The sequence below is a fragment of the Coturnix japonica genome, chromosome 10 (assembly GCF_001577835.2).
Source record: "Coturnix japonica isolate 7356 chromosome 10, Coturnix japonica 2.1, whole genome shotgun sequence".
NCBI lineage: Eukaryota > Metazoa > Chordata > Aves > Galliformes > Phasianidae > Coturnix > Coturnix japonica.
In genome coordinates, this window is record NC_029525.1 from 3,177,872 (window position 1) to 3,204,079 (window position 26,208).

At 36.6% G+C, this 26,208-nt stretch overlaps 1 protein-coding gene across 8 annotated transcripts in view; it reads left to right on the forward strand.

Annotated features, from left to right (window-relative positions):
* The window catches only part of HERC1 (HECT and RLD domain containing E3 ubiquitin protein ligase family member 1), an 83,695-nt gene that overhangs the window by 42,181 nt on the left and 15,306 nt on the right, over positions 1-26,208 (forward strand). For 3 of the 8 annotated variants that reach the window (XM_015872280.2, XM_015872287.2, XM_015872281.2), the window contains exons 27-58: positions 337-552; positions 642-762; positions 1,696-1,933; positions 2,627-2,820; positions 2,905-3,060; positions 3,393-3,499; positions 3,734-3,844; positions 3,925-4,101; positions 4,725-4,964; positions 5,164-5,247; positions 5,790-6,310; positions 7,236-8,011; positions 9,115-9,313; positions 9,684-9,844; positions 11,275-11,391; positions 11,522-11,753; positions 12,779-12,903; positions 13,153-13,373; positions 14,533-14,801; positions 15,248-15,300; positions 16,410-16,610; positions 17,218-17,392; positions 18,070-18,340; positions 19,014-19,227; positions 19,927-20,186; positions 21,023-21,150; positions 21,982-22,109; positions 22,706-22,897; positions 23,707-23,837; positions 24,721-24,920; positions 25,302-25,416; positions 25,866-26,012. In XM_015872280.2, coding sequence (XP_015727766.1) covers positions 337-552; positions 642-762; positions 1,696-1,933; positions 2,627-2,820; positions 2,905-3,060; positions 3,393-3,499; positions 3,734-3,844; positions 3,925-4,101; positions 4,725-4,964; positions 5,164-5,247; positions 5,790-6,310; positions 7,236-8,011; positions 9,115-9,313; positions 9,684-9,844; positions 11,275-11,391; positions 11,522-11,753; positions 12,779-12,903; positions 13,153-13,373; positions 14,533-14,801; positions 15,248-15,300; positions 16,410-16,610; positions 17,218-17,392; positions 18,070-18,340; positions 19,014-19,227; positions 19,927-20,186; positions 21,023-21,150; positions 21,982-22,109; positions 22,706-22,897; positions 23,707-23,837; positions 24,721-24,920; positions 25,302-25,416; positions 25,866-26,012 — 6,480 coding nt within the window. The remainder of the gene's footprint in view (positions 1-336; positions 553-641; positions 763-1,695; positions 1,934-2,626; positions 2,821-2,904; positions 3,061-3,392; positions 3,500-3,733; positions 3,845-3,924; positions 4,102-4,724; positions 4,965-5,163; positions 5,248-5,789; positions 6,311-7,235; positions 8,012-9,114; positions 9,314-9,683; positions 9,845-11,274; positions 11,392-11,521; positions 11,754-12,778; positions 12,904-13,152; positions 13,374-14,532; positions 14,802-15,247; positions 15,301-16,409; positions 16,611-17,217; positions 17,393-18,069; positions 18,341-19,013; positions 19,228-19,926; positions 20,187-21,022; positions 21,151-21,981; positions 22,110-22,705; positions 22,898-23,706; positions 23,838-24,720; positions 24,921-25,301; positions 25,417-25,865; positions 26,013-26,208) is intronic. The other 5 variants (XM_015872282.2, XM_015872288.2, XM_015872284.2 and 2 more) reach the window with 5 other exon arrangements.

Here is a 26,208-nt window from a genome sequence, read left to right on the forward strand (position 1 = left end):
CAGTTAGATCTTATAGTGTAGCTTTGAAATTAAACTGACTGTGTAAATGCATGTAACCTGCTTCCCTTATCTGAAGCTTTCCATGTAGCTTATTTGTGCTGACTAGATTGGGCTAATTGCTTGATTACACAGAAATTAAAAGGGATGCTGACAAGGAGAATTTTTATTGAAAATGTAAAAATGTACTTTCTTGTGATTTGTCAGAAATATGGATACTGTCAGAATGGGTCCATTAGAAAGCAGTTGCATCATTTGTGCTTGCTCATGGCTGAAGGTGATCTGATTTCTAAGGATGCTTACTGTTTAATTTCATCTTTTGGTTGTGTTTACTTCTAGCTTCGTCTGGAAGCTCTTCATCAAATCTTAGTGCTTCTGTCAGGGATGGAGGAAAAAGGCAGTGTGGCACTGATGGGAAGTCATCAGGGGCCAGGATTTCAGTCATCTTCGTTGCTTACTTCTGTTAGACTGCAGTTTCTTGCTGGATGCTTTGGGTTGGGCACTGTAGGACATGCAGGTGCCAAAGGAGAGAGTGTAAGACTGCATCACTACCAGGTATGTATTTTAATTGTGGGGTTTTCTTGTTTCAGTAACTAGGTGATAAAAGTGTTATTAGTTCTTACAGCATTTTTTGTTTGGACCAGGATGGTATCAGAGCAGCTAAGAGAAGTATTCAGATTGAAATTCAGGTGGCTGTGCACAAAATTTACCAGCAATTGTCTGCTACCTTGGAAAGAGCTCTGCAAGCTAATAAGCATCACATAGGTAAGTGAAAGCAAGATTTGTAAAATGTGTCCTCTGATAGGTAGTACAACATATTCTAAGTGTAACAAAGCATACTTCAATATTGATGTCCAGAATTCACAGATGAAGTATTGGGCTGACAACTTCTCTGAAGAGAGAGAATCTTTTTAACCTTTCTCTGTCCTAACTTCAAGTGTCAGCCCTGTTTTAAGGCTTTTAAGTGCTGTAAGCCTTCCAATTCCTGTAAGCCGCATACTAATGTTCCCATTTCTTTGTCATTTCAAATAATTTGTTTAGGTTTTCCAGACATGAGTTTTCAGAAGTGATTAAGAATCTCCAAATTTTTATTCTTCATTCAGCTGTGATTTTTTTAAACCCAAACTCAAACAACAGGACATACTGTTTGAAATCCCCTTTTGTCCTTTACCAAGATACTCCTGTGTGCTTCTGTCCTTAAGGGATAGCTGGAATTCTGCAACTCTTCGTGCCTTTGTGCTTGTACTTATTGAGAGCTTCAGTACAGAAAAGAGTCATATAATTTGGTTTGTTGGTGGAGCCCAGTGGGCATACATACTTGAATTATTTCATTGGCATCACTTACAGTTAAGTGCAACTGAAAGAAATTTCTCAAGAGTCAATTTGAAGTACAAGCAGCAAATTGGGCGTTTCATGTGCTTATCCTTACCTTAGAGAGGGGTCTGGTCTCTTTTGAGATTTTGTGTCAGAAACTTTACATCACAAACTAGATCTGTTCTTTGGACGCTCTTGACATAGAGAATGAATAAAAGAGGCTGTGATGGTACACAATAAAGTCTACCTCAAAGCATGTGTTAACATCAGGTCTTTACTCAGTAATTTCATTTGCTACATTTTCTTAAAACTAATCTACTATTATTTGTCTTAGTATTCTTTCTATAAACAGATTACTAATTAAAAACTATATTTTAATCTTAGAAGCACAGCAGCGTCTTCTGTTGGTAACAGTCTTTGCTCTAAGCGTGCACTATCAGCCTGTTGATGTCTCCTTGGCTATTTCTACTGGTTTGCTAAATGTGCTATCACAGTTGTGTGGCACAGACACCATGTTAGGACAACCACTACAGTTGCTGCCCAAAACTGGTATTTCTCAGCTCAGCACAGCTTTGAAAGTAGCCAGTACAAGATTACTTCAGATCCTTGCTATCACCACAGGGTAAGTATTGACTGTTAAGTTAATATGATGAGGCTTTACATGTTGCAATGTAATATTGCATGTTGCATGTGATATTCATTTGTGCAAAATCAATACCAGAAATAATATGGCAGGAGTTCTTCAGAGCAGTGCATAATGCTTCTACTCAGTTGTCTGGGGAATACTGGTCTCTGCTAGACAAGGGAACAACATCCAAAAATCTGTCAGCACTTAAAAGTTTGCAGTTTAACTCTGTAAAGGAAAAAAAAAAAACCAAAACAGTGGAGCAAGTATTGTCTGCTTAGAGTAGAAGTATTATTTAGTATAGGATATGTGCACCTTCGGTGTTCATATAATGCAGTACGTTTTCCTGCTAATTCTGTTGGTAAGAAAAAAAAAAGCCTTCATATTTTGGAAGTTTCAGTGGGATTACATTTAATGAACTAAGTTGCTTTATTCCCCTGAAAATACTGAAAAAATATGTAAAGAATGGACAATTTTAAAGTGCCTTAAAAGTAATGTAAGAGTCATGTAAGAGTAACCTGTCAGACTTGTGGAGGATGGAGCAAAGTAACCTGCTGCACTGGAGTGGATTAGAATTAGTGCAGTGTTAGCCCCTGTGTTCACTTTCACTGAGCTTATAGTTGTCTTTGTTATAGTTCTTTTCATCAGCTCTCAAATATTCTTTATTTCTACTTTATTGTGTGTTTATAGAACCTATGCAGACAAATTGAGCCCAAAGGTGGTCCAGTCATTGCTGGATCTATTATGCAGTCAGCTAAAGAACTTGTTATCACAAGCTGGTGTGATGCTTATGGCTTCTTTTGGAGAAGAGGAAGTGGAGGAGCATGAAGGAGAATCAAAAAAGGCAGATTCAAATGGGGAGAATGAGAAGAGAGACTTCAGAGGTAATTATCTTGTATAATTCAATGTTATTTGCAGATACTGTTTAATAATGGGTGTAAATGAAAACTCTTAATTTAACTTTATAGCTGCCCTCCGAAAGCAACATGCAGCAGAACTGCACTTGGGAGACTTCCTTGTTTTCTTGCGTAGAGTTGTCTCTTCAAAAGCAATTCAGTCAAAAATGGCATCTCCAAAGTGGACAGAAGTACTTCTTAACATTGCTTCTCAGAAGTGTTGCTCAGGTAAGAGTTTTTCTAAATGTGATTAATGGTTATACTTGCATTCCTGTAATGCAGTTCCTGAAAACAGGTCCTACTTGATCATATATTGCACACTGATTTTAGCTCTTCAGCCTCAGTAGATGTACTCAAGTCATGCTTAGGAAAATTGTGTGTTGAATCATATCATAGGATCATAGAATGGCCTGGATTGAAAAGGACCATAATGATCATCTAGTTTCAACCCCCTGCTATGTGCAGGGTAGCCTTAGGAGGCATGCAAGTCATATCTGTCATAGGTGCGTGTCTGATGCAGAAGTCATTTGTAGATTATTAACATACTCTTCCATCTTCAGGAGTTCCCTTGGTTGGAAATTTGAGGACTAGACTTCTTGCACTTCATGTACTAGAAGCTGTATTACCTGCTTGTGAATCTGGCGTTGAAGATGATCAAATGGCTCAGGTCTTTATATTTTGCTATAAGCTTTTTCACTTGTTTCTTCAGAAAGCCTCATGAGACTTGTAAATGCTTCATAGATTTGCTCAGAATCCAAATCAGATGAGGCTCATTGTAGATATTTACTTATCCAGGAGTTGTAAATATTTTTGACATTTATACTTACGAAGCAAAATAAAATGCTATTTGTTGACCTCATCTTGGATTTAGGATGATCTGAATTACTTTCTGATGTGCCAGGTTGTTGAACGATTATTCTCGCTTCTGTCTGACTGCATGTGGGAGACTCCTATAGCTCAAGCTAAACATGCAATTCAAATAAAGGAGAAAGAACAAGAAATGAAGTTGCAGGTAATTATGGTTTAATTCCTCTTCTATTTGAATGCAACTAAGTTACGTTTATTACAGACATTTTGTCCTGTTTCTGATAGAAGCAAGGAGAGTCTGAAGATGAAGATGAAAATCTTCCCATACAGGAAGTGTCCTTTGACCCTGAGAAAGCACAGTGTTGCATAGTGGAGAATGGGCAGATTCTGACTCATGGAAGTGGGGGTAAAGGATATGGATTAGCATCAACTGGAGTCACTTCAGGGTGTTACCAGTGGAAGGTAGGTTGAATGAAAGTGCATTTCTTTTCTTACCTTGTTACAGAAATATACTGTAATTTACAAATAGTAGCTAACTATGATCTTTAGGTTATGATGGTATCATTGCATAAATTACATTTTCAATCCAAAGAGAAGAATTTGTGGCTGGTCTTGAGTACTACTGTTCAGAGTAGATTTTCAGCTGATGTTTCAGTACTCAGGTTGGAGACTGTGATAACATATTGTCTTTAAGCATAAGGCTTCTACGTCATTTTTACTTGAATCTACATAAATCACTTGCTGCGAACGTGAAGAGTAAAGCTTGTTTATTTCAGTAATGTGTTTAATGCTTACATGACAGCTTCAGTGATTCCTGAGTCAGAAAAAAAAATCTTGAATTTTTTTCAGACAGTTCTTTTCATTAGTAGGAGGTCAGATTTAAATGACTTGTTAATGACTACTCCTATACATATACACCAAGACATCCTTTTAGAAATAGAATATTATTTTAGATTATTAAATGTTTTTTTTAATTAAATGCTTGTGAGTAATATGGTTATCATTACTAATGAATATGTATAAGGCAAATTTGCACTGCCTTGTCCTGTTAGAATTGTGTATTCTGACTTCTACTTGCCTTTTAGTTCTACATTGTGAAGGAGAATCGAGGCAATGAAGGCACATGTGTTGGTGTTTCTCGCTGGCCAGTACACGATTTTAACCACCGCACTACCTCAGATATGTGGCTGTATAGAGCCTACAGTGGTAACCTTTATCACAATGGAGAGCAAACTTTGACTCTGTCCAGCTTTACCCAAGGAGATTTCATCACATGTGTATTAGATATGGAAGCAAGAACTATTTCCTTTGGTAAAAATGGAGAGGTATTTGTTTCTTTTTGGTTGTATTTGGTTTGATTTCTGACAATTGCTTTTTTTAATACTAATTTGGCATAAATATTATATATGGAGCTATTTTATATAGAGCTAAGCATAATGTTTAAGACAAGCATATAACTTTGTCATGTTTTCACTGGTTAAGTTGTTCTAAGTGTCTGGTTTTGTTTCTGTTTGTTTTACGTAGGAGCCAAAACTAGCTTTTGAAGATGTGGATGCAGCAGAATTATATCCTTGTGTTATGTTCTATAGCAGTAATCCAGGAGAAAAGGTAACAGAAACGTTCATCTGCATTGGTTCCAAGTCTGTGCTTTCTGTAGTCTGTGTCAGTGGATGCAGAAGGGATTATTTAGGGAGTGAAGATTGTTGGCAGTTGGCAAGTACTGAGGGTGTCAGTGTTGATGCATTTTGCTTGAAGACAAGAACAGCACTACATTATTTGCACACTATCTAGACTTTCCCTACATCTGCAATCTACCATAAAAATAAAATGTATTTCACTACTTGAGATTGATTTACCCACCATTAAATCTACGCGTAAAATCTCAATTCACAGAAACACAGATAATACAGTGTTAGGAATTCCAGATATTCTGAGATGTGAGTGGGAAAGCAATAACTGTTGGAATTTCAGTAGCTTTGAGTTCATAGGAATGTGTTGCTAAAATGTAATTCCTGTGTACCTCAGCAAAAACAAAAAAAGAAAAAAATAAAGTTATTCATTTTCTTATATTCATAAAGAGTTTCTTGTTTTAAAATAAGCTTCTGTGTAGATTAAGAAGATAACTTAAACTGCTCTCTTTTAACACGTAGGTGAAAATCTGTGATATGCAGATGCGTGGTACACCAAGAGATTTGCTACCTGGTGACCCCATCTGTAGTCCTGTTGCTGCAGTGCTGGCAGAAGCCACCATCCAACTCATTCGTATCCTTCATCGCACAGACCGTTGGACACACTGCATCAATAAAAAAATGATGGAAAGACTGAATAAGATCAAAACATGTCTTAAAGAAGCAGGTCAAAAGCTGAAGAAAAGTCGCTCAATTCAAAGTCGAGAAGAGAATGAAGTGAGAGAGGAGAAAGAAAATAAGGAGGAGGAGAAGGGCAAGCATAATAGACACGGTCTGGCAGACCTTTCAGAATTGCAGCTGAAAATGCTGTGTGTGGAAGTGTGGCCTGTTTTAGCAGTAATTGGTGGAGTTGATGCTGGACTTAGAGTTGGAGGTCGATGTGTACACAAGCAAACTGGACGTCATGCCACTTTACTTGGAGTAGTGAAGGAAGGTAGTACATCTGCTAAGGTCCAATGGGATGAAGCAGAGATTACTATCAGGTACAGTATGCTCATTTCCTACACTTTTCAAAATCTAGTGGTATTTTGTGTTCAGGAATCTTCAGAAGTAACGTGCATCTTACATTAGAGTCACATTGAAAAGTTGTTTCAGCTTAAAATTTAAAATAATGCAGCCAAAATTGCATTTTCAGAACAAACAAGTATGGGTTAAATTTTGAATTTTTCCTCTATCTACTGGGTGCATAGGAAATTGTAATGGAAAATAGAAAATGTAGGGAAAATACAGACTAGCGAATTTTTGTCCTGCTCGTGGTGAAAAGTAGTCAATTATGGCTCCTAAATATAACAAAGGTTTCATTGAATACGGGTGAACAGATAAGTGGTCATCTTTTATGGGTCTGTTGTGTTCCTGCCCTATGTTTAGAAAGTCACTGTTCTCTCTAGGGAGTCTGTCTTGACATAAACAGAGTCGGAATGGTCACAAGCTATCAGTTGTCTGCTCCTTCCAATAATTGGAACAGGAATGTGTAATCAGTGTGCAGTCGATCAAAAACTTCTACTTAGTGCTTATGAAAAAATCAGTTTTTTATATCTAAGCTTTCATTCCTGTTCACAAGTTCAGCTTAGATGTGACAATAAACTTTGACTTAGGGTAAGTTATCTTATAAGAGGTCTGTTGTATTATTTCAAAAAAAAGAATTGTCAGCACTAATTGATAGCTTCTGTGATGCTTCTGCATTTTAATGGCTGTTGTTGAAAACCTGTGCATGCTTTTGCTCTGATATCATATCTCCCCATTTTCTGATCATAACCTCATTTCCCCCTGTTTACATTTAATTTTTAGAATTGGTTCATTTATTTCATTAAGTATTTTACATCTTACTTTGCCTACATTATTTCCTGTACTTTCCTCCTGTCTCTCCCTCACTTGCTTTTTCCTATGTCATTCTGATCTTTATTAAAGCTTCCCAACTTTTTGGTCGCCTAGTGATACTCCATTGTATAATCTGGAGCCCTGTGAACCACTGCCTTTTGATGTTGCAAGATTTCGTGGGCTGACAGCTACTGTGTTGCTGGACCTTACCTACCTGACTGGTATCCATGAAGATATGGGAAAACAAAGCACCAAGAGACACGAGAAAAAACACAGACATGAATCTGAAGATAAAGGAGAAATGGACCAAAAAATGGAGGGTGATGCTGGAGCAGATACACGATCAGCGCTAAGTGCCGAAGATAACAAAGGACACAGCACTGCAAGCTCTAAGTCAGAAAATGAAATTGCTTCCTTTTCCCTAGAACCATCAACATTAGGGATGGAATCCCAACACCAGCCTGCTGAAGGAAGAAAAAAGAATCATGAACATTCTCCAAGAAATCATGATATAGTTCAGTCAGAAATCAGAGCCGTACAGCTGTCTTATCTTTATCTTGGTGCTATGAAGTCACTTAGTGTTCTTCTTAGTTGTAGTAAATATGCTGAACTACTGTTAATACCGAAAGTCCTGGCAGAAAATGGTCACAACTCTGATTGTGCTAGTTCTCCGGTTGTTCATGAAGATGTGGAAATGCGTGCTGCCCTGCAGTTCCTGATGCGACACATGGTGAAGCGAGCAGTCATGCGCTCACCTATTAAAAGAGCGTTAGGACTGGCAGATTTGGAGCGAGCTCAAGCCATGATCTACAAATTAGTGGTTCATGGATTGCTGGAGGATCAGTTTGGTGGCAAACTGAAACAAGGTACATTTTCAAAATTATTCTAGTATAGTGCTAAACTGCTGTGTGTTTGTATTTAGGTGGTTAGAAACTATAACAATACAAATGACACAATCTTGTAGTTTTATAGCGGCTATAATTTGGAGGGATCTTAAAGAGAGATTTCGCGGGGACTTCTTAAATGCTTTCTAGATATAGCACTGGTTGGTGTGGTTTTTTTTGCATTTCTCCAGGTCTTTGTTTTACTAAAAGTAAATGCAGATCAGTAAATCAGAAATGTAGGTCTTCCAAATTTTTCTTAATGCTTGTGAAAAATGAGCAGTTCTGTTTATGTTTGTTGGAAGAGTTCATTTATCACACAAAGATTGCCAAGTTCACTGCTGTAAAAAAAAAAAAAAAAAAAGGACTGTATACAGTCATGTTAACCGATGATGTTGAGAGGTCGTTCACTTCGTATCTCTATGTGAGAATTCGTGGATCGGTTTTGGGTTTTGTTTATTTATTTTCCTGAGATACTTGGCACTGAAACAGCAGAACTTGAAGAGAGAACACATCTCATTCCTGTTTGTCTTCTAAAGAAAATGTATATTACAGGCTTAGTCTTTGGGGGGAATGATTTAAATCAGTTAAAACAGAAAATATCTGAAGTATTTTTTAGTACTTATCTGAAGTATTTTTTTTTTAATTATCTAAGATATTAAAGGTAATCCCTGTACTGTTTGCTTCTTTTACTGTCTTATTTATTTCTTAGAAATAAACTCAGAACCTTTCAAAAATCTGTTACTTAAGCTGGTAAGTTAAAAACAGCTTTATGATTGATCAGCCCTTTTGCCTAACATAACAATCCCAAATGTAACAACAGTAATTGTCATAAGGCCTAACCTCTGACCAAGTAAATGGTTTCTCTGAAGATCTAGAAAGTTTTACTTATTCTCTACCTTGTTATCAGCATGATAACAAGAGGCCAATTTGCTTACTTAAATCCATGAGTTATTGGCGGAGGTTTTGTGTTAGAGTTTCTGCACACCTCTTTATTAGGGGAGTTTTATTTTTTTTTCAAAGTTTAGCTGGAACAGCTGCTTTACTGTATTAAGTTTCTCTCCTATACTGTCTGTTTTCCATTGCAGAAGTAGACCAGCAAGTGGAAGAAGGTGATCAGTCTCAGCAAGCCCAAACACCAGTTACAACCAGCCCTTCTGCTTCCAGCACAACCTCTTTCATGAGCAGCTCTCTGGAGGATACTACCACTGCTACTACTCCAGTAACTGATACTGAAACTGTTCCTGCTTCTGAATCTCCCGGTGTTATGCCTCTCAGTCTTCTTAGGTAAAATATTTTCTTACTTACATATCATGTATGTCTTTAGCTCTCTGAGGTTTTGAAAGCATTAATGCTGTTAAGAGCTGCCTCCACAAAATACGAAGTTCAGTTTGTTACTTTACTTTGAGGACAAGCATTTATAAAACTAGAAAGCTGCTAAGATTTTTATAGTGCTTAAAATATAGAAATGAGTAATTCCTACAGAGTTCCTCTCCTACTCCCCTAAGTATATGTAGTACTACTCCTTACCCTTGCAAAATTCAGTTGCTGTGAGGTGCATTTGGCAAGTTGTGATCTAATTTGATGAATTTCTTGTGTCAGATCTTTTTCAGGATTGCTCTTTTTCATATAAGTGTATGTATTTATTTTTTTTTAGGCAAATGTTCTCCAGTTATCCAACTACAACTGTACTGCCAGCACGACGTGCTCAGACTCCTCCAATATCTTCTTTACCAACATCTCCTTCAGATGAAGTTGGGAGAAGACAAAGTTTGACTTCTCCTGATTCCCAGTCTGCAAGGCCTACAAATCGTACAGGTATGCTGTCAATATAGACAGAATCGTGGTTCTGTTTTCTGGTTTTAAGACATTTTTGATACTGTCTGGAACTGTAAAGGAAATGGCTTCTTTTCATACTGTACTACTGCCTGCACTTTGCTACTTAAAACAGGAATCTGTTCCATTCCAGTATGCATACAGAATGGGGTAACAAGGGAATTGAGAAAATTGTTGAGTGAGAATCTCAGACCTCTAAAGATCTGTCTTGTGATCCAAAGCGTATGTATGTATTTTACAACGGATACTCCAAAAGTAATGCCTTCTATTTTATTATGTTTGTCCGTGATGTCTGAGGTGGAAGTTGGTGGAATGGCAGTAGAGATTAAACCTTTTCACCAGTATTCCACTTCACTTTGTTGTGATGCAGTCTGACATAGTGGAGTCTGACTTGGAAGTGAGTATGAAGCAAAGGCGTGGAATTGAATTTTTCCACAAAGAAAAAATTGTCCTCCATTGACAGTTCATCAACACTTGCTAAAGCTTTATGGAGACCAAACAGGGGATGTGAGCGCAGTGAGGCAGTGGGTGGTGCATTTCAGCAGTGGTGACAGTGGCAGGGAAGAAAACCATGTTCCAGATGGCCATGCGGATTTTATTGTGCTCTTTGTGTCTGTCGTAAGTTTCCATGGAAATAAATAAGAATAACTATTACTTTTGGAGTAACCTACATATATTTAAATGAATACAATAGAATGAGTTAAAGTATATCCTTCAGATTTCTTACTTAGTGCTGAAAAAGTCTATTCTCTTATTCCTTCTCTTACATCCATGCTTTAGTTTGTCTCTTCCTGCTGTTTCACCTGTAGCATAGCAACATGTCTGTTCAGTTCTCATCTCTCATTTTTTCATGAGGTGACTTGTTCTGGATCATCATACAGTGTTTACAGCAGTGTTTGTCAGTATGGTTAGTGTCTTTGTTGATCAGAGGAAATTGTGTTTTCAGTGAAACTTTTTGAATGGTAATTAATATTTTTAGAGACTTGCGTCACTTTGGACAGAAGTGGCTCAAGAAGTGACTCATAATCTTTTTTTGGTGATCTCAAAACATTTTGGAATCTTGATATCTCAGGAAAAGGTAACTTTCATCTAGTCTACCTACATATAAATCAGATAGATAATTTGAGAGAATGTGAAACAGAACCAAACTGCTTAGAAACACTTCAAAAGAAATCATTCCTTAAATATTATGAGTGTCCTATTTGATTGAAGAGAGGCCAAAATAATGTAAATGTAACTAAATAGAATAGGCGCTGTATGATTTCATTGCATCATACCTTATGTTGAAAAGTAATAGCGAGGAAAGTTGGTAAGGCCATTACTCCCTTTTCTGAAGCTAATGAATCTTTGCCAAATCAGAATGAGATTTGCTAAAGTCAAAATAACTAAAGATTTTTTTTTTGTCTTTTAAGCTTTGTCTGATCCAAGCAGCCGACTTTCAACATCTCCCCCTCCTCCTGCCATTGCTGTTCCATTGCTAGAAATGGGATTCTCCCTCAGGCAGATAGCAAAAGCCATGGAAGCCACAGGTAATCAATAATGGTATCAATTTAAACTGAAAAAGTAGATAAGTATTACATACATACAATTAATATATATGCTATATATATTATATACACAGTATAATGCAATTTTAAGGAGTGATTCGAATGCTTTCAGGTGCCAGAGGAGAAGCAGATGCTCAGAACATCACAGTGCTTGCAATGTGGATGATAGAGCACCCTGGAAATGAAGATGATGAAGAACCCCAGCCAGATGTGACTGCAGATACACGACATGGGGCAATAGTCTCAGGAAGTGGTGGAAAATCTGGTGATCATTGTTATTTGCAGTCGCCAGGTGATATCCCTTCAGCTGATTCTGCTGAATTGGAGGAAGGCTTTAGTGAAAGGTAAAACATAGTTTTCCTCTTAATACCTTGAAATCTCTTGCTGAAATTGGAAGTCTGGTTTGTTCACTGTTACTAATGGGTAACACCGTGATGCAATGAAATTAGGTCCACACACTGTGATTACTTTCCTGCGCTTCATTTGCACAGCTAGAGAGGAATGTAATTGAGCATCCTTCCTTCAAAAAAAGAGAAAGAGCAAACAAAGAAAATGAAGACAGAGTTTACATTTTTACCAGTGAGATAAATGGTAATAAAGCAGATATTCATTAGAGAGTGTTTTTTTTTTGTTGTTTTTTTTTTTTGTTTGTTCATTTGATTGGTGGTTTGTTTCTTTTCTTCAGTATATTCATGAACACTTACCTTCCTACATTTTTTCTTTAAAATAAATTCTTGTTTTGTCCGGAGAATTGAACTGAGATTTACATTCTCAGCCATATTTGCAACTTTAGATCTAAACATATTAATCTAGTAAGAAATGTTTTACTTTATATGTTAATCCTAAAAGTAGTTACATTAAGTGACACTTGCTGCAGATCGTACCAGGTTTTTTCTAACAAGGGAGGAGAGAACTGCAGTGTGTATTTTGAGAATGCTTCTGTTCAGGTTCCTTCATCTTAGTGAGCTATTATTCATTTATAGGTTTTCTTCATTGTCTTGGCTAAAGTGCAACTTCACAGAGAACTCAAAGATTAAAATTGGGAAAAATATACAAATTAACATTACACGCTTGTTGAGGGAATTACTGATGCAGGGGCAGAAGTGTTGGTTTTATTTATTTAACAAGGAAATAAGGAAATGTAGGTTGAGCTGTACTTAAAGTGAATTTCATGGCTAAAAGGACAGTAGGTATGTGCTGTAGAGAAAAAGAAAATTCTTGAATTCCAAAATCTCACTCGTTTTTTTATTTTATTCTGTGAATGAGTTGAGTCCTCCCCAGAATATAACCCCAACATATTTTCCCTAGCTACTGTAGGCAGCTGTTTAAAACTGTTTTTGATTTACCTATTGATTACAAATTCTTGTAGCCTTGATAATATGGATCATGTGGATAATGCAGCTTCTGCAAGTGGACCTCCTTCTAGAAGTCGGTCGTCTGTAACAAGAAGACACAAGTTTGATTTGGCTGCCCGCACACTGCTAGCACGTGCTGGTAAGTGTTCTAAAAGACTTCCAGGTCTTTGTTTGTCCAGTGAATGAAAAGGATGGGTATTGGTACCTAGCATGAAAGGTACACAAGTCTTCTTTGCATATGTATATCGGTATATCTTTGGATTGTGTTTTACATGGTAAATGAGAAAATCGTGCTTATCTGAATTTAAAGACAAGGAAAAATGTGGCTGAAAGTGGATTTATGTTTATTATGTGTAAAATAAAAGTACTGTTTTCTTTTTCACTTGAGCCGGATTATACCGCTCTGTACAGGCCCACAGAAATCAGAGTCGAAGAGAAGGGATATCTTTGCAGCAAGATCCAGGGGCTCTTTATGACTTCAACTTGGATGAGGAGTTGGAAATCGACCTTGATGATGAAGCAATGGAAGCAATGTTTGGTCAAGACCTGTCTAGTGATAATGATATTCTGGGAATGTGGATCCCAGAGGTATTGGATTGGCCTACCTGGGTGTGTGTGACTGCAGCAGGGGCTGCTTTAACTTACTGCTTTTTGCATGTTTGCAGTTCTTAATTTAAATTAACATGCATAAGTTTGTATCTCTATCTAAAATATCTTACTAAAAACCAACAGTGTTAAAATCTTGAGTTCTGTAGCTTCGCTTTAACTTAAGAATAGTGCTTTCTCATGTTTCTTAATCTATGCTTCACATACATAGTTTTCCTGCCCTCTTCCCTGAAAGATGACAACAGAACTAATGTATTTGTTTTGATGATAGTACTTAAAAACAAGTTAGGCCTGATTGTTTGGCAGTGAAATACTGTTTTATTTAAAATAATAACAATAGTAATAATAATAATAATTATATAATAATAATAATAATCTCATCTGTAGAAACATCATCTGCACTGAAATCAGATTTGCTCTCTTAATTTAGTCATGCCATGTGTATGTCAGCATCTGAAAAGGGTTTATAGATGGTCCTCATTCAATTGTTATATAGTCCACTCAAAGTACTTTTGAGATGGAAGAGAAGTATATTAACTGTAGTTTGTTAGTCTTTGGATTATCCATCTCAAGTTGATGACCAACATACAAGACTAAACATTCATCTCTTAATTATGACATTACTTGATTCTGATGTGGAAGCCAGATGCATGTGTAATCTTCAGAGAGTTTGCTTCACTGGAGCATCTTGATGGAAGTACTTAGGACATAAGAGTAATTCTAGAAGAATGAACTCTAAATTCAGATAGAATCATGGAATGTATTGACACAGCTTATTCTTTTGCACAGTAAATGTAAAGGGTGATTGTCAGGAAACAGTGAATTCTTTCTTTAACAATCTAGTCCATTCGTGTTCTGAGAAACACAGTATTAAATGTAAACGGGCAAAGTTTGTGTGAAAATGCTACTGTAAAGATTTTTTTTAGTCAAATCTGGAATGAGATAGGGAAATTTAAAATTTATGTTCTGATGTTTTTTCTCTTCTCAGATGATCTGATTGTTTATTTCTGCTCTGTCCATGAGCAAGTTTAGCATATACATTCTACTTGTTGTGGTAGAAATGGGCAGAAACATCCACTTAATAATACTGGCATATTTTTTTTATGTCTAGTATGAAGATGATGTTTTTCTCTGTAAGTAATGTGAGAATCTTATTACACAGCATGTTTGTGAATCTGAAGACAGAGAAGAAGTAGTGGTTTGTGAACTGTGTGAATCAAGTGTTGTCAGCTTCAATCAACACATGAAAAGAAACCATCCAGGCTGTGGGCGTAGTGCCAACCGTCAGGGCTACCGTAGCAATGGTTCCTATGTGGATGGATGGTTTGGTGGTGAATGTGGAAGTGGAAATCCGTACTATTTATTGTGTGGCGTCTGCAGAGAGAAATACTTAGCCCTGAAGAGTAAATCCAAAGCATCAACTTCAGAAAGGTACAGAAATAAAAGACAGCGGAACACTGTATGTGGAGGAAAGAAAGAACTTGAAAGTTTCAACTAGCATATGAATTTCAAGAAATTGAATGAAGAAATACAAATTTATAGTAGAACTATTGTCTTTATTTTAACTGAGGCTTGAAATCTTTGTTTGTCTTCATTAATTTTTTTAATGGAAAAGGGAATTATTTCTTGGCAACTTGCTTCCTGTTGCTGATCTTGAAAAACTTTTTTTTTCTGAATATACCAGTATTTTTATGGACCTTTTCCACATTCATACTGCAAAATAAGTTATGAATTTCTGTTACTGTTTCCAGAAGTCATATATAGATATTGACAAAACAGTAAAGTGACTTTACAGTAATCCAAGTTTAAAATCGGTGTGCATATATACCAGTGACTGAAGCCATTTAATTGTTTTTTTCATTCTGTTTCTCTTATAGGTACAAAGGCCAGGCTCCTGATTTAATAGGTAAACAAGACAGTGTCTATGAAGGTAGGCTTTCAAATTTTTGAAAATTCTGAATACTTCTGAAGTGATTTTCTTTCTCCATAAATGCAAATAAATGTGTAATGAAGCTCTACTTAAAGATACCTTCAGACTAGATTTAGTGCTTTCACTGTTTTTAGGTTCAGATGGAAATAAATCAGTGACATTTTTCCCTCATATTTCATCTGCTGTCTTGTAATTAAGTGAATAAGCTGTTGTAGGTTGAACTACATATGAACTCTAACATTCAAATATGTTTCTTCAGCTGCCTTTTTAGGAGAGGTTAGTTAACATAAGTTACCCTCTGGGAATTTTGGCCTTAGGCTGACTCTTCTACTTTATATTACCTGAGAATGTCTCAAAGATGTCTTTCATACCTGAACAAATTGTATCTAATGAATGTAAGAAAATCTTTCTCAGATGATACTTTGAATCTGGGCCTTTCTGTACCTTGTACAATCACAGTCATGAGTTGCCACATGTGTAGATTTAAGTGTGAGTGTTCCCAAGCAAGATGGAGAGAGAAGTTAATGTCTGTGTAAATGTCTGGGAAGTCAATGGAGTAATGGAGTACGAAATTTAATTACAGTTATGGGATGGGGGTGCAAACTGGGATATGGGAAGAAAAAACAAAGGCCTGGACGGTACAATAATGAGCTAAGAACTTGCATACGCTATTTGATAAATATGAACATGAGAAGACTCCAGTATCTATCTTTACTGTTTGCTCATTTAGAATATATATCTGCTGTCATGATTTAATGCATTACTGTATGTCCACAGTTCTTAATGTATTCCAGGTCTTAGAGTTGTCTTTTTGTTAGGTACAGTGACCTCTTGTTTCTGTGTTTTAAAGCACAGCTAGATTGGTGCCTCAGAGAATCTTCCATGAAATAAAGGCCAGATTTAATGAGGAGGGGCAAAAGGAGAGTTTTGTTTTTCTAATTCACTTAATGTTGCCATTGGCACAAACTGAAGATGAGAGTCAAGGCTACTAAGTTGCAGATTGCAATTCAAAATTTATTCCCTATGTTGATATTTCTTTTAAATTAGATTATGTTATTTACTATTTTCAGATTTTGTAGCTACATTTTATTGTGTTTCTCCAATTCTAGAAGACTGGGATATGTTAGATGTAGATGAAGATGAAAAGCTGACAGGAGAAGAGGAGTTTGAATTACTGGCTGGGCCTCTTGGGTTAAATGATCGACGTATTGTACCTGAACCTGTGCAGTTCCCTGACAGTGACCCTCTGGGTGCATCAGTTGCAATGGTGACAGCCACCAACAGCATGGAAGAAACATTGATGCAAATAGGTAAATTGGATACAAATTTAATTCACAGAACAAATACATCCCCACTGGGGTGATTTAATAAGAGTGATGCAGAAATATTTTGACAGTCTTTCCTGCTTTCCTGTTTCATAAGGAAACAGATGCAAATTCTTAATTTTCCTTTTATTACAAAAGTCAGTGAGGTATGCATAGCATTTTTGTTGACAGACTTGAAGCTTTGGTTTACCAATAAAACTGTGACCAAAGTTTTACAGTGAATGGTAGTAGTGTGTTTTATCACAACTCAAAGATTCATGGGTTTAATTGGAGATTTACTGATCATCATGCTGAGATGCAGGATCTGTATTTAACTTTGTAGACCCCTTTAAGTGGATAAGGGAAGCAGAGAAATGAGCATTGACGTCAGTATTGTCGAATTGTTACTGATCAAGCTTTGAAAATAAGAAATACTTAAATCATGTAGAATTATAGATGTGTATTTTCCATTCAGTCATTATCACCTCATGTATTTCTGATGTGCTGAAAACTGAAGCTTTTTTAGAAAAGCCTATGCCAGATTTGCTTCTGTGCTTATTACTGTATGATGGTTTTTGCTCTTTAAACATTAACACACATTGTTATTTCCAAGGTTGTCATGGCTCTATAGAAAAAAGCTCTTCTGGCAGGATAACTTTAGGAGAGCAGGCAGCTGCCCTAGGAAATCCACATGACCGTGTAATGGCCTTAAGAAGAGTGACAGCTGCTGCACAAGTCCTCCTTGCAAGAACTATGGTTATGAGAGCACTCTCACTTTTGTCCGTCAGGTTTGTGACATTCATAGCAACACTATATTTCATTTGAATCTAGTTATGTAGTAATGTTTGGCATAGATGCACTTTTACAATTCATTTGGGAAAATGATGCTCATTTTATATACTTTAATTCATATTATTAAGAGATAAACTTTTATTGATTTTGTTCCTTTGAACCCTTTCTTCAAATTTCTTGAAAGAGACTTCTGCATCTTACATTGAGAGCAGACTCCTGTAACATCAGCCACTTAAAACATAATAATTCTGTATCTGCCAATTGGCTTTTGTTCGAGACAGGTATTAGAAATAAACTGCAAACATTGCAGGAAAGGCGACATAGTGCAGGATGTGATGGTATATGAGGATGTGAAGAAGTCACAGAAATCTGACATATAATTCTAAACATGAATTATCCATGTAACTTTGTTTATGAGCTAAACTTAAGGTTTTTTTTGTGTTAGGACAAGACTATTATACATATATATTTTTTATCTTCACCCGTAACTTAGAAGGAGCAGAGGGAGGCTACAGCCTTGTTTCCATCTCTTCCTTTTCCCCCTGAATGGTAATACCGTCCAGCTAACCAAGCAGGCAGTGTTCGCTAGTGGTTTGGGATTAGTTTTGTCCAAATACAATTTTACTTATAAATACCAAAAAACCCAAGAGCATTTCTGTTCATTTTTTGACAGTGGGTCCAGTTGTAGCCTGGCAGCTGGTCTTGAGTCCTTGGGATTAACAGATATCAGAACTTTGGTTCGTTTAATGTGCCTCGCTGCAGCAGGGAGAGCCGGACTCTCCACAAGTCCATGCACTGTGTCAAGTTCAACAGAGCGATCTAGAGGAATTCACAGCAAAACAAGCAAGCCTATATCGTGTCTTGCCTACCTGAGCACAGCAGTGGGTTGTTTGGCATCAAACACTCCCAGTGCTGCCAAACTTCTGGTGCAGTTATGTACGCAGGTATGGTATGTATATTGAACTACTTCTACGTGAGATTGAGCAGTCTCTTTTGTCCTTATTTATAAGTTGTGCTTTTTTCTTCTCAACTGTGAGACTGCCCTCTCTGACTCTTTAACTGGGTCAGTTGTGGAATATAGATTGTTTGTGTTTAGAGATGATCTACAGCTGTGGAAATGCAGTGGTGTTTCATGCTTATGAATACACTTATGTGCAATCAAAGTAATTACTTATTTTGTTCTTTGGAGTTTGAAATATAATCACGGATTAATACAAGTTTTTGGTTGTAATGATGAACTTGATTACACATTACGGCTTCCTACACCCAGGTGCAAAAAATACATAAAAAGTTCTCCTGGAAGCTCCTTAGTTTTTGCTGGTATTTGTGCTTACTTGGAACTGTGTGTTTGGTGATTGATTGATCCCTGGATCTGAATGTCTGGTTCCACTAAGACCAGGCATTTGATCCCCAGGTCAGAGGATAAATTCCATGTTGTATGTGGTATTTGCCTGTTAAACCAACATTGTTTGGGAGCTGAGAATTTCTACCAAAAATTTGTTAAACTTTAAACTCTGTTTTTCTTTTTTGTTTTTGTTTTCCAAATAGAACTGTTTTTCAATATCAGAGGGGTTTGTTTGTTGTAGTTATTTATTGTATTTTACTACTTATTTTCAGAATTTGATTTCTGCAGCAACCGGTGTCAACTTGACAACAGTTGATGATCCAATCCAGCGGAAATTTTTGCCAAGCTTCTTAAGAGGAATCGCTGAAGAGAACAAACTTGTAACTTCTCCCAACTTTGTGGTTACTCAGGCACTTGTAGCGCTGCTGGCAGACAAAGGGGCCAAACTGAGGCCAAATTATGATAAAGCAGAATTTGAAAAGAAAGGTATGATAAGGCTTTTGTTCATTCTAATCAATTATTAAATCTTCAATGTCTCATTTCTGTTTCAGGAAAGATGCTAGAATAATCTACTCATAAATTTGCTCACAAAAGTAGTTTATGTTGTGTTATAGTTTAGGACACAAATTACTTAGAATAAGTAAATCCTTTGTCAGATAAAAAGAAATCTAAACATTTGTGTATATCGAAAGCCCCCGTGGTATACAGCCTCGGTTGTTCCACATACTGACGTTGAGGGGAATAAGAGTTGATTCCTGACATCAGAGTACTTTTCTGTCTCTGGTGCATGAAATCTTGTTAACTCTGCTGTTGAGAGGTCAGGGAATCAAAAAGCAAGTTTTGAGTTTCCACATCAGGCTTTTTCCTTGTTCGGGGGAGGGAAGGGTATCCTTAGAGCAGCTTAACTCAGAGGATCCATTTTGCTGTTTAGAAAGCACTTGCTCTTTGAATAACAGGTTTTCATGGGGTGAGAATAAGAATATTCATAATTTTCTTGTTAAGGTGTTTATGGTATTTTTATGAAATTTTAAAGAGGTTTCAGAATAGTTAATGTAATTGCAGCAGTCTTGTAAAATGCTTGTTAATCTTTTTCTTCTTTTTTCTGGAAATTATGGCTAATGCTGTGTTCATTTGTGTACTTCTGTTTGGTACTCATCTAGGCATCATCTCATTGTTTTGTTTAAGCAGGTTTAATTGCCCATTTGTATGCCCATCCTTCCTATGATCCTTCTGCTGTAGGCCCTCTGGAGCTGGCTAATGCACTAGCAGCCTGCTGCCTTTCTTCAAGGTTATCTTCACAACATAGACAGTGGGCTGCTCAGCAGTTGGTGCGAACTCTTGCAGCTCATGATCGAGATAATCAAACTATTCCTCAGACCCTCGCTGATATGGGGGGAGACTTACGAAAATGTTCCTTCATAAAACTGGAAGCTCACCAGAAACAGGTAAGCATGATTTCTCCCAAAATTATGTGGACTTTAATGCTCTTTTGTAGAATACAGAAGAAAAAAAAGTTAAGAATGGTCATTTTACAAATATACTGACTGAGATATTTTCCACAAAATGTGATGTTTTGGTGATAAAGTGCATTATTGCTTGATGGTATCTCCAATACAGAATAGTGCACACTTTCTTTGAAGCCTCTATTACAAGAGGTGTGAAAGTGTCCTCACAGTGAACTGAATCAGTACAGTCATCAGTCTTTTCTTGGACTAGATAATAGAATCTTGGAATCATAGAATTGCCCAGGCTGGAAAAGTCCTTAGAGATCATCAAGTCCAACCACAACCTATCCATGTATCCCTAACTCTAACAACCCTCCAATAAATCATGTCCCTGAGAACCATGTCCAAATGGTTTTTAAACACATTCAGGAATGGTGACTGAACCACCTCCCTGGGGAGCCTATTTTACTACTTCACAACCTTTTCTGTAAAGAAATTCCTGATATTCAACCTAAACCTCCCCTGGCGCAACTCGAGTTCTTCCTAATTTAGATCTTAATTTGCAGTAGTTTTTCTGTTACAATAGTTAACATCTTTTTCTGGTACTTTGTGCAATAGTGGCCCTGTGGAGCGTGGGTCTGAACAAAGTGCAGCATCCTGACAAAACATACTTGCACTGTGCAATATTTTAAGTGTGGAAGAGTGTATTGTATGTTTCAGTAATGTAGGTAATGCTCTGTTCTGGTGGTTTAAGTTTGCGTTGTTATTAGTGAAGAAAGTTACCAAAGCTATAGGTTTAAACTCTGTTTTTGCCATGATCTCTTTAACGTTTGTAGGTCATGACATGTGTTTGGTGCAATAAAAAGGGACTTTTGGCGACTAGTGGAAATGATGGCACCATAAGAGTGTGGAACGTTACCAAGAAGCAGTACTCATTGCAACAGACATGTGTGCTCAACAAATTGTAAGTCAGCTCTTCAGAAGTGTCAAATATTTAATTTAAGTTGCAATTGTGCAAGGTAATGAGAAAAGCCAACCCTGCCGTATCTTCTGCACAGACATTCTTTCATCTTACTTTTTTCCTGGGATTGTTTCTGTGTCAATTGCAGTGTGAGATAGAACTGAAAACAGAACTCAAATATGATGCTGATGAGAGTCAGTATAAGGAGATCATGTTAAAACTGTTAAAATGTCCTTAACCATTCAATGTGAAGTGAAATTATTAAAATGATTACTCTAAAGAACTATGGTACATGAGAGGAATAAAAAGAAAATAGTCATTCAGAGGTTTCCAGTGAACAGTTTAAATATATAACATGATAACTGTGAATGTAGTGGTTTCAGTCAAGTATGTGGGAAAAGGAGTTTGAATTACTGTGACTTCTGGGCTTCAAGAGCTTAGAGTTCCTGCTGCTCCTTCATGAGATTGTCTGGGGAGGCCTTTTCTGTCATTTGGATGTGTCCAAAAAAGAAGGAAGAAAAAGATTAAAATCTGATTCCTTAGTACAGCTTATGTGAGTTAACTCGGGGGAGTAAAGAAATAATAGTGAACCAGAAGGTTGTTTGATGATGATTTCTTAGCAGTTTTTAAATTTTGTTTTTGCTGCTCATTTTATAATTTGGAGTTGTTTTAAATAGATTTTAGGGCTGTGAGCAGAGAAGAAAACATTTATTGTGTAGATCTGAAACGATGGTAGAAAGACTTTGGATTTTAATGTGAATATTTCATGCATTCTGTTTTTCCATCTGCCTAAAGGAAGTCCCATTTTAATTATGTTGTTCTGTGCTGTTACAGAGAGGGTGATTCTGAAGAAGGTCTGGGGTCTCCCAGTGACCTTAGTTTGTCTCTCATCTGTTGGAGCATCAGTGGCAAGTATCTGGCTGGAGCTACAGAAAAGATGGTGAACATATGGCAAGTCAATGGTATGCTCTGACTACCTGGGGACATTTTACAGTAAAATGTATTTCTAAATAAAACTTCCAAGTAACTGAATGTTTCTTAACCTACTTATTTATGTGTGCTCTCCAGTTTAGTATCTGCCATTTTCCATAATAAAATCTTGTCAGTCTGTTTAATTAGATAAAGTCTTTAACCACAAGTCGATGCGTGTCTTAAAATTTAATGGATAAACTGGATAAACTGAGTACCATGTACAAATTCTTGTTGTCACTGATGTTCAGGTTTGAGAATTGATCACTTCTGGTGATTTCTGTTTGCACATATGGTACTTTCCCATAGTCCTGAAGAATTTAGCTTTCTCCTTTAATAAAACTGTTTATTTTAGATGAACCTTGAGACTTGTGTAGGTGAGTGGTCCATTGCTTTATAGTCTCATAACTTAAGTGAATTTGTCATATGCTCTAGCTCTAGACTATAGAGTCTTCTGATGTTTTCTCGTGGAAGGTATTTCTGTTTTATTGTTTTCTTTATGAAGGTGAAATAATTTTAAATAATTAAATCTGATACTTTAAATAATTAAGTAACTAAAAATAACTGAAATATTTTTGGGGCTTCCTAGGAGGAAAAGGATTATTAGATCTTCAGCCTCACTGGGTATCTGCACTTGCTTGGCCAGAAGAAGGGCCATCTGCAGCCTGGAAAGGAGAATTATTATTAATTGGTCGTATGGATGGATCTCTTGGACTTATTGAAGTTGTGGATATTTCAACCATGCACCGGATAGAACTGGAACACTGCTACAGAAAGGATGGTAGGTGGCTGTATCAGTATCTAAGTAGAGATTAAAATTAGTAGTGCCTTAGTTAAATTTTGAGATTCCTTGCCATACAAAAGAAAAGGCAATATATACAGATTACTCTGAAAATAATGCTCTCTACTTATTTACATGGGAACTACAGCAGAGAATACTGTCAGGCTCTTTTTCAACATATTTTCAACCTGGTCACCACCATTAGCTGTGCATTTTCACCAGCAGTGAATAAGAGGTTAGAATATTTGCATTAATCTTGCTTTAAATTGCCACATTGGCTGTATGACTTAAAAGACTGCAAAAGACACAGATTTTTTGCAGTGTCTCCCTTTGTCTGCGGATAGTTTGTAGACAATATCATCTGAATTCCATCATTACAGCCATTTTTATTTATAGTTCTGATCACAGAGAACATCAAATAGCACATCTTAGGTAGGATTTTGTGGTTTTCCACAAAGACTGCGGCAGTATTAATGGAGGCAATACATACTAACTAAGGCTGAAGTTGCTTTCAGTGGTTTTCTTGGAAGCAACCCAGTGCAGTTCTTTTCCCCACGTCAAGAATGTATATATTCAAGTATTTTAATGAAGGAGAATGAAAAAAAAAATTACATGATGATCTCAACTGCTGTGATTACAGCAGCATTCACTTTTCTCTTTACTATACAAATTCAAGAAAATTTTCAGTCCAAAAAAAAAAGTCAAATAACTTGAGGGGGAAGTTATGCACTTAATATTTTATGTAATCATGCTCTCAAAAACTTCTGGCAGGTCTGATGTTAAATTCAGTTTTGTGTTGTCTGTCACAGTTTCTGTCACATGTCTTGCCTGGTTCAGTGAAGATAAACCATTTGCAGTTGGCTATTCAGATGGAAAATTGCTAATAGGAACAAAGGAACCACTTGAAAAAGGAGAAATCGTTCTAGTTGATGCGCACAAGGTAGAGTTAGTCATTTTACAAACTGTCTGTAATTTCTGCAGGTAAGGACCTGTTTAAGCTATTTTCTGTCTTTGAAAGTTATTTATAAAATCAAGTGCAGATTACCTATTTCTGATGTGCTGAACACATCATGTTCCTCCTGTTCAGAGGAACAATTCATCAAATTAAAATTTAAAAAAGGAGTAAGAATTATAGTCTTTTTGTTATTAGAGGTTGCAAAGTGTGTTTAGATAGAGCAGCGGAAGTGTATTAAAGGTGTATTTGGGTTTAAAAAGGCTTGATTTGCAACAGCACTCATAACATTTTAACTTCAGTCTTTCACATGTTTTTGTAGAGCTTAACTGACCATGCAAAGCAAAAGTCTTTTTCTGACTATACAGCCACAAAGGTTTTGATCCTTTGCTTTAGTATCTGTAATAAAAAGTCACAACCAATTGGACTAATGAATTGTTAGGCTAAGGGGAGAATTACCAAAGTGGAAGTTTAATAAAAGCATCCTGAGTGCTTCCATGAATTGGTCTTCATATTTGAAGCATGGCAGTGACAGAAGTGGGCATGCTGTGGTAATAAAACTATACTTAGTATTCCACTATGGCCTGTTCTTCTTTCTGATGTTGGTTAGCCTCATCTGGCCCTTTACCTAGTACATCTATGGAGCCAGTACCATTAAGGTAATTCTGCAGTCACCCAACATGAAAAAAAACGAAGAGTTCTGAGGATACACTGAATTAATATTTGCAAGGCATTCTCTCTACTTGTTAAAATTTGTTTGAGAATAAAATGCTCTTTGTTATCAATAAGTAAACATTGAATTGGCTCTGGTAATTGAGTTTTCTATATTCCTACTGTGTTACTTCACACTGACTCTTTTTTTAATTAATAGGATACAATTGTTAGTATGAAGTGGGATCCAACTGGTAAGATTCTCCTGACATGTGCCAAAGAAGAAATGGTGAAACTCTGGGCATACATGGGAGGGTCTTGGAGACGTCTTCATTCACTGCCCCATCCAGCTTTTGTGAATGGCATTGCTTGGTGTGGTCTTCCAGGGAAAGGTCCCAAGTTACAGCTGTTGTTAGCTACGTATGTCAAGTTTTTGTTTCTTCTAGCTTCATTGTATTTTTTTTAATCATTAATGTCAAAAGCAAAGTAAGGTTTTGTGTTTTTTCAAATAACATTTACTCAGTAAACCAGTTTTCATGAGAACTGTAAGGCACCAGAATGAAGATGAATTTAATATGAGACTGTTATGTTAGTGAGAATTGAAAAGGTATCGGGTGAGAAGTGGGAGGATAGCAAGTGGAACGGAAGGAATACTTTTAACCATTGGTTACATGCCGTTGGACTTTAGATGTATAGATAAATACAGTTTTGTAGGAAGGCAGCGATGTCTGATATTTTTAGGACATTCTGTTAATATTTTTAATTAATACTGTTTTTCTGATTTACCCTGACTTCTTTTAGAGGATGCCACAATGGTTTGGTGTGTGTCTGGACTGTTCCCCAGGACATAGCAGTCACACTGCAGACCAACTCAGCATACTCAGAAGGATGGTGGGACCAAGAAACAAGTGCCCAGGTAGGAGGAGGAATGTTTAAGGAATTCTCTGCTTGTTCTGCAGTTAGGGAGGGGGTAATGTGAATGAGTTACTCAAATCTCAAATTTCCCAAGAGAAGGTGTTAAGAAGAATTTTACTTCACTAAATATTATATACTGAACTGTTTCTATTTTTCCTAAGTTGATAAATTTATAATAAAATTCGGTAAAGAGTTTAAAATTGTTTCTATATAAAATTAAGTCAACGTAAGTTTTACATGTTATATCCAATTGTAATGTAGTTCTTAATGCTGGTGGCATTTTGTGTGTGGAGAAAAGGTGGTAATGTGACAAGAATAATTTTGGACTTTTTACATTATAATATGGAAATTACTATAGCTCTACATATATTCCGTACATCTTACAGAATATAGAAGCTAATTTTTTTCTGTATGAAGTTCAATGTTCCATAACTACAAAATAATTTTCAGGATGGATACAGAAAAGCAGTTGAAGCCAAGTGTGTATTTCAGCTGAGAGGACATATTACCCCTGTTCGGACTGTTGCGTTCAGTCCTGATGGACTGGCATTAGTATCTGGTGGACTTGGTGGTCTCATGAATATTTGGTCTTTACGGGTAAGGTCATCTTAGAGGTAACATGATTACTTTTTTGGTATTACTGTCTCCTGTGGTTGAGGCATCAGACTTCTGGTTTTTTTCCCGGGGTGTTACAAACTTGAAAGAAAATGTCATATAAAATAATGATGAAATATGATACTTAGTACAGTATAAATTTAAATTACACTTAAATGTTAAGTATTTTTATATTGTG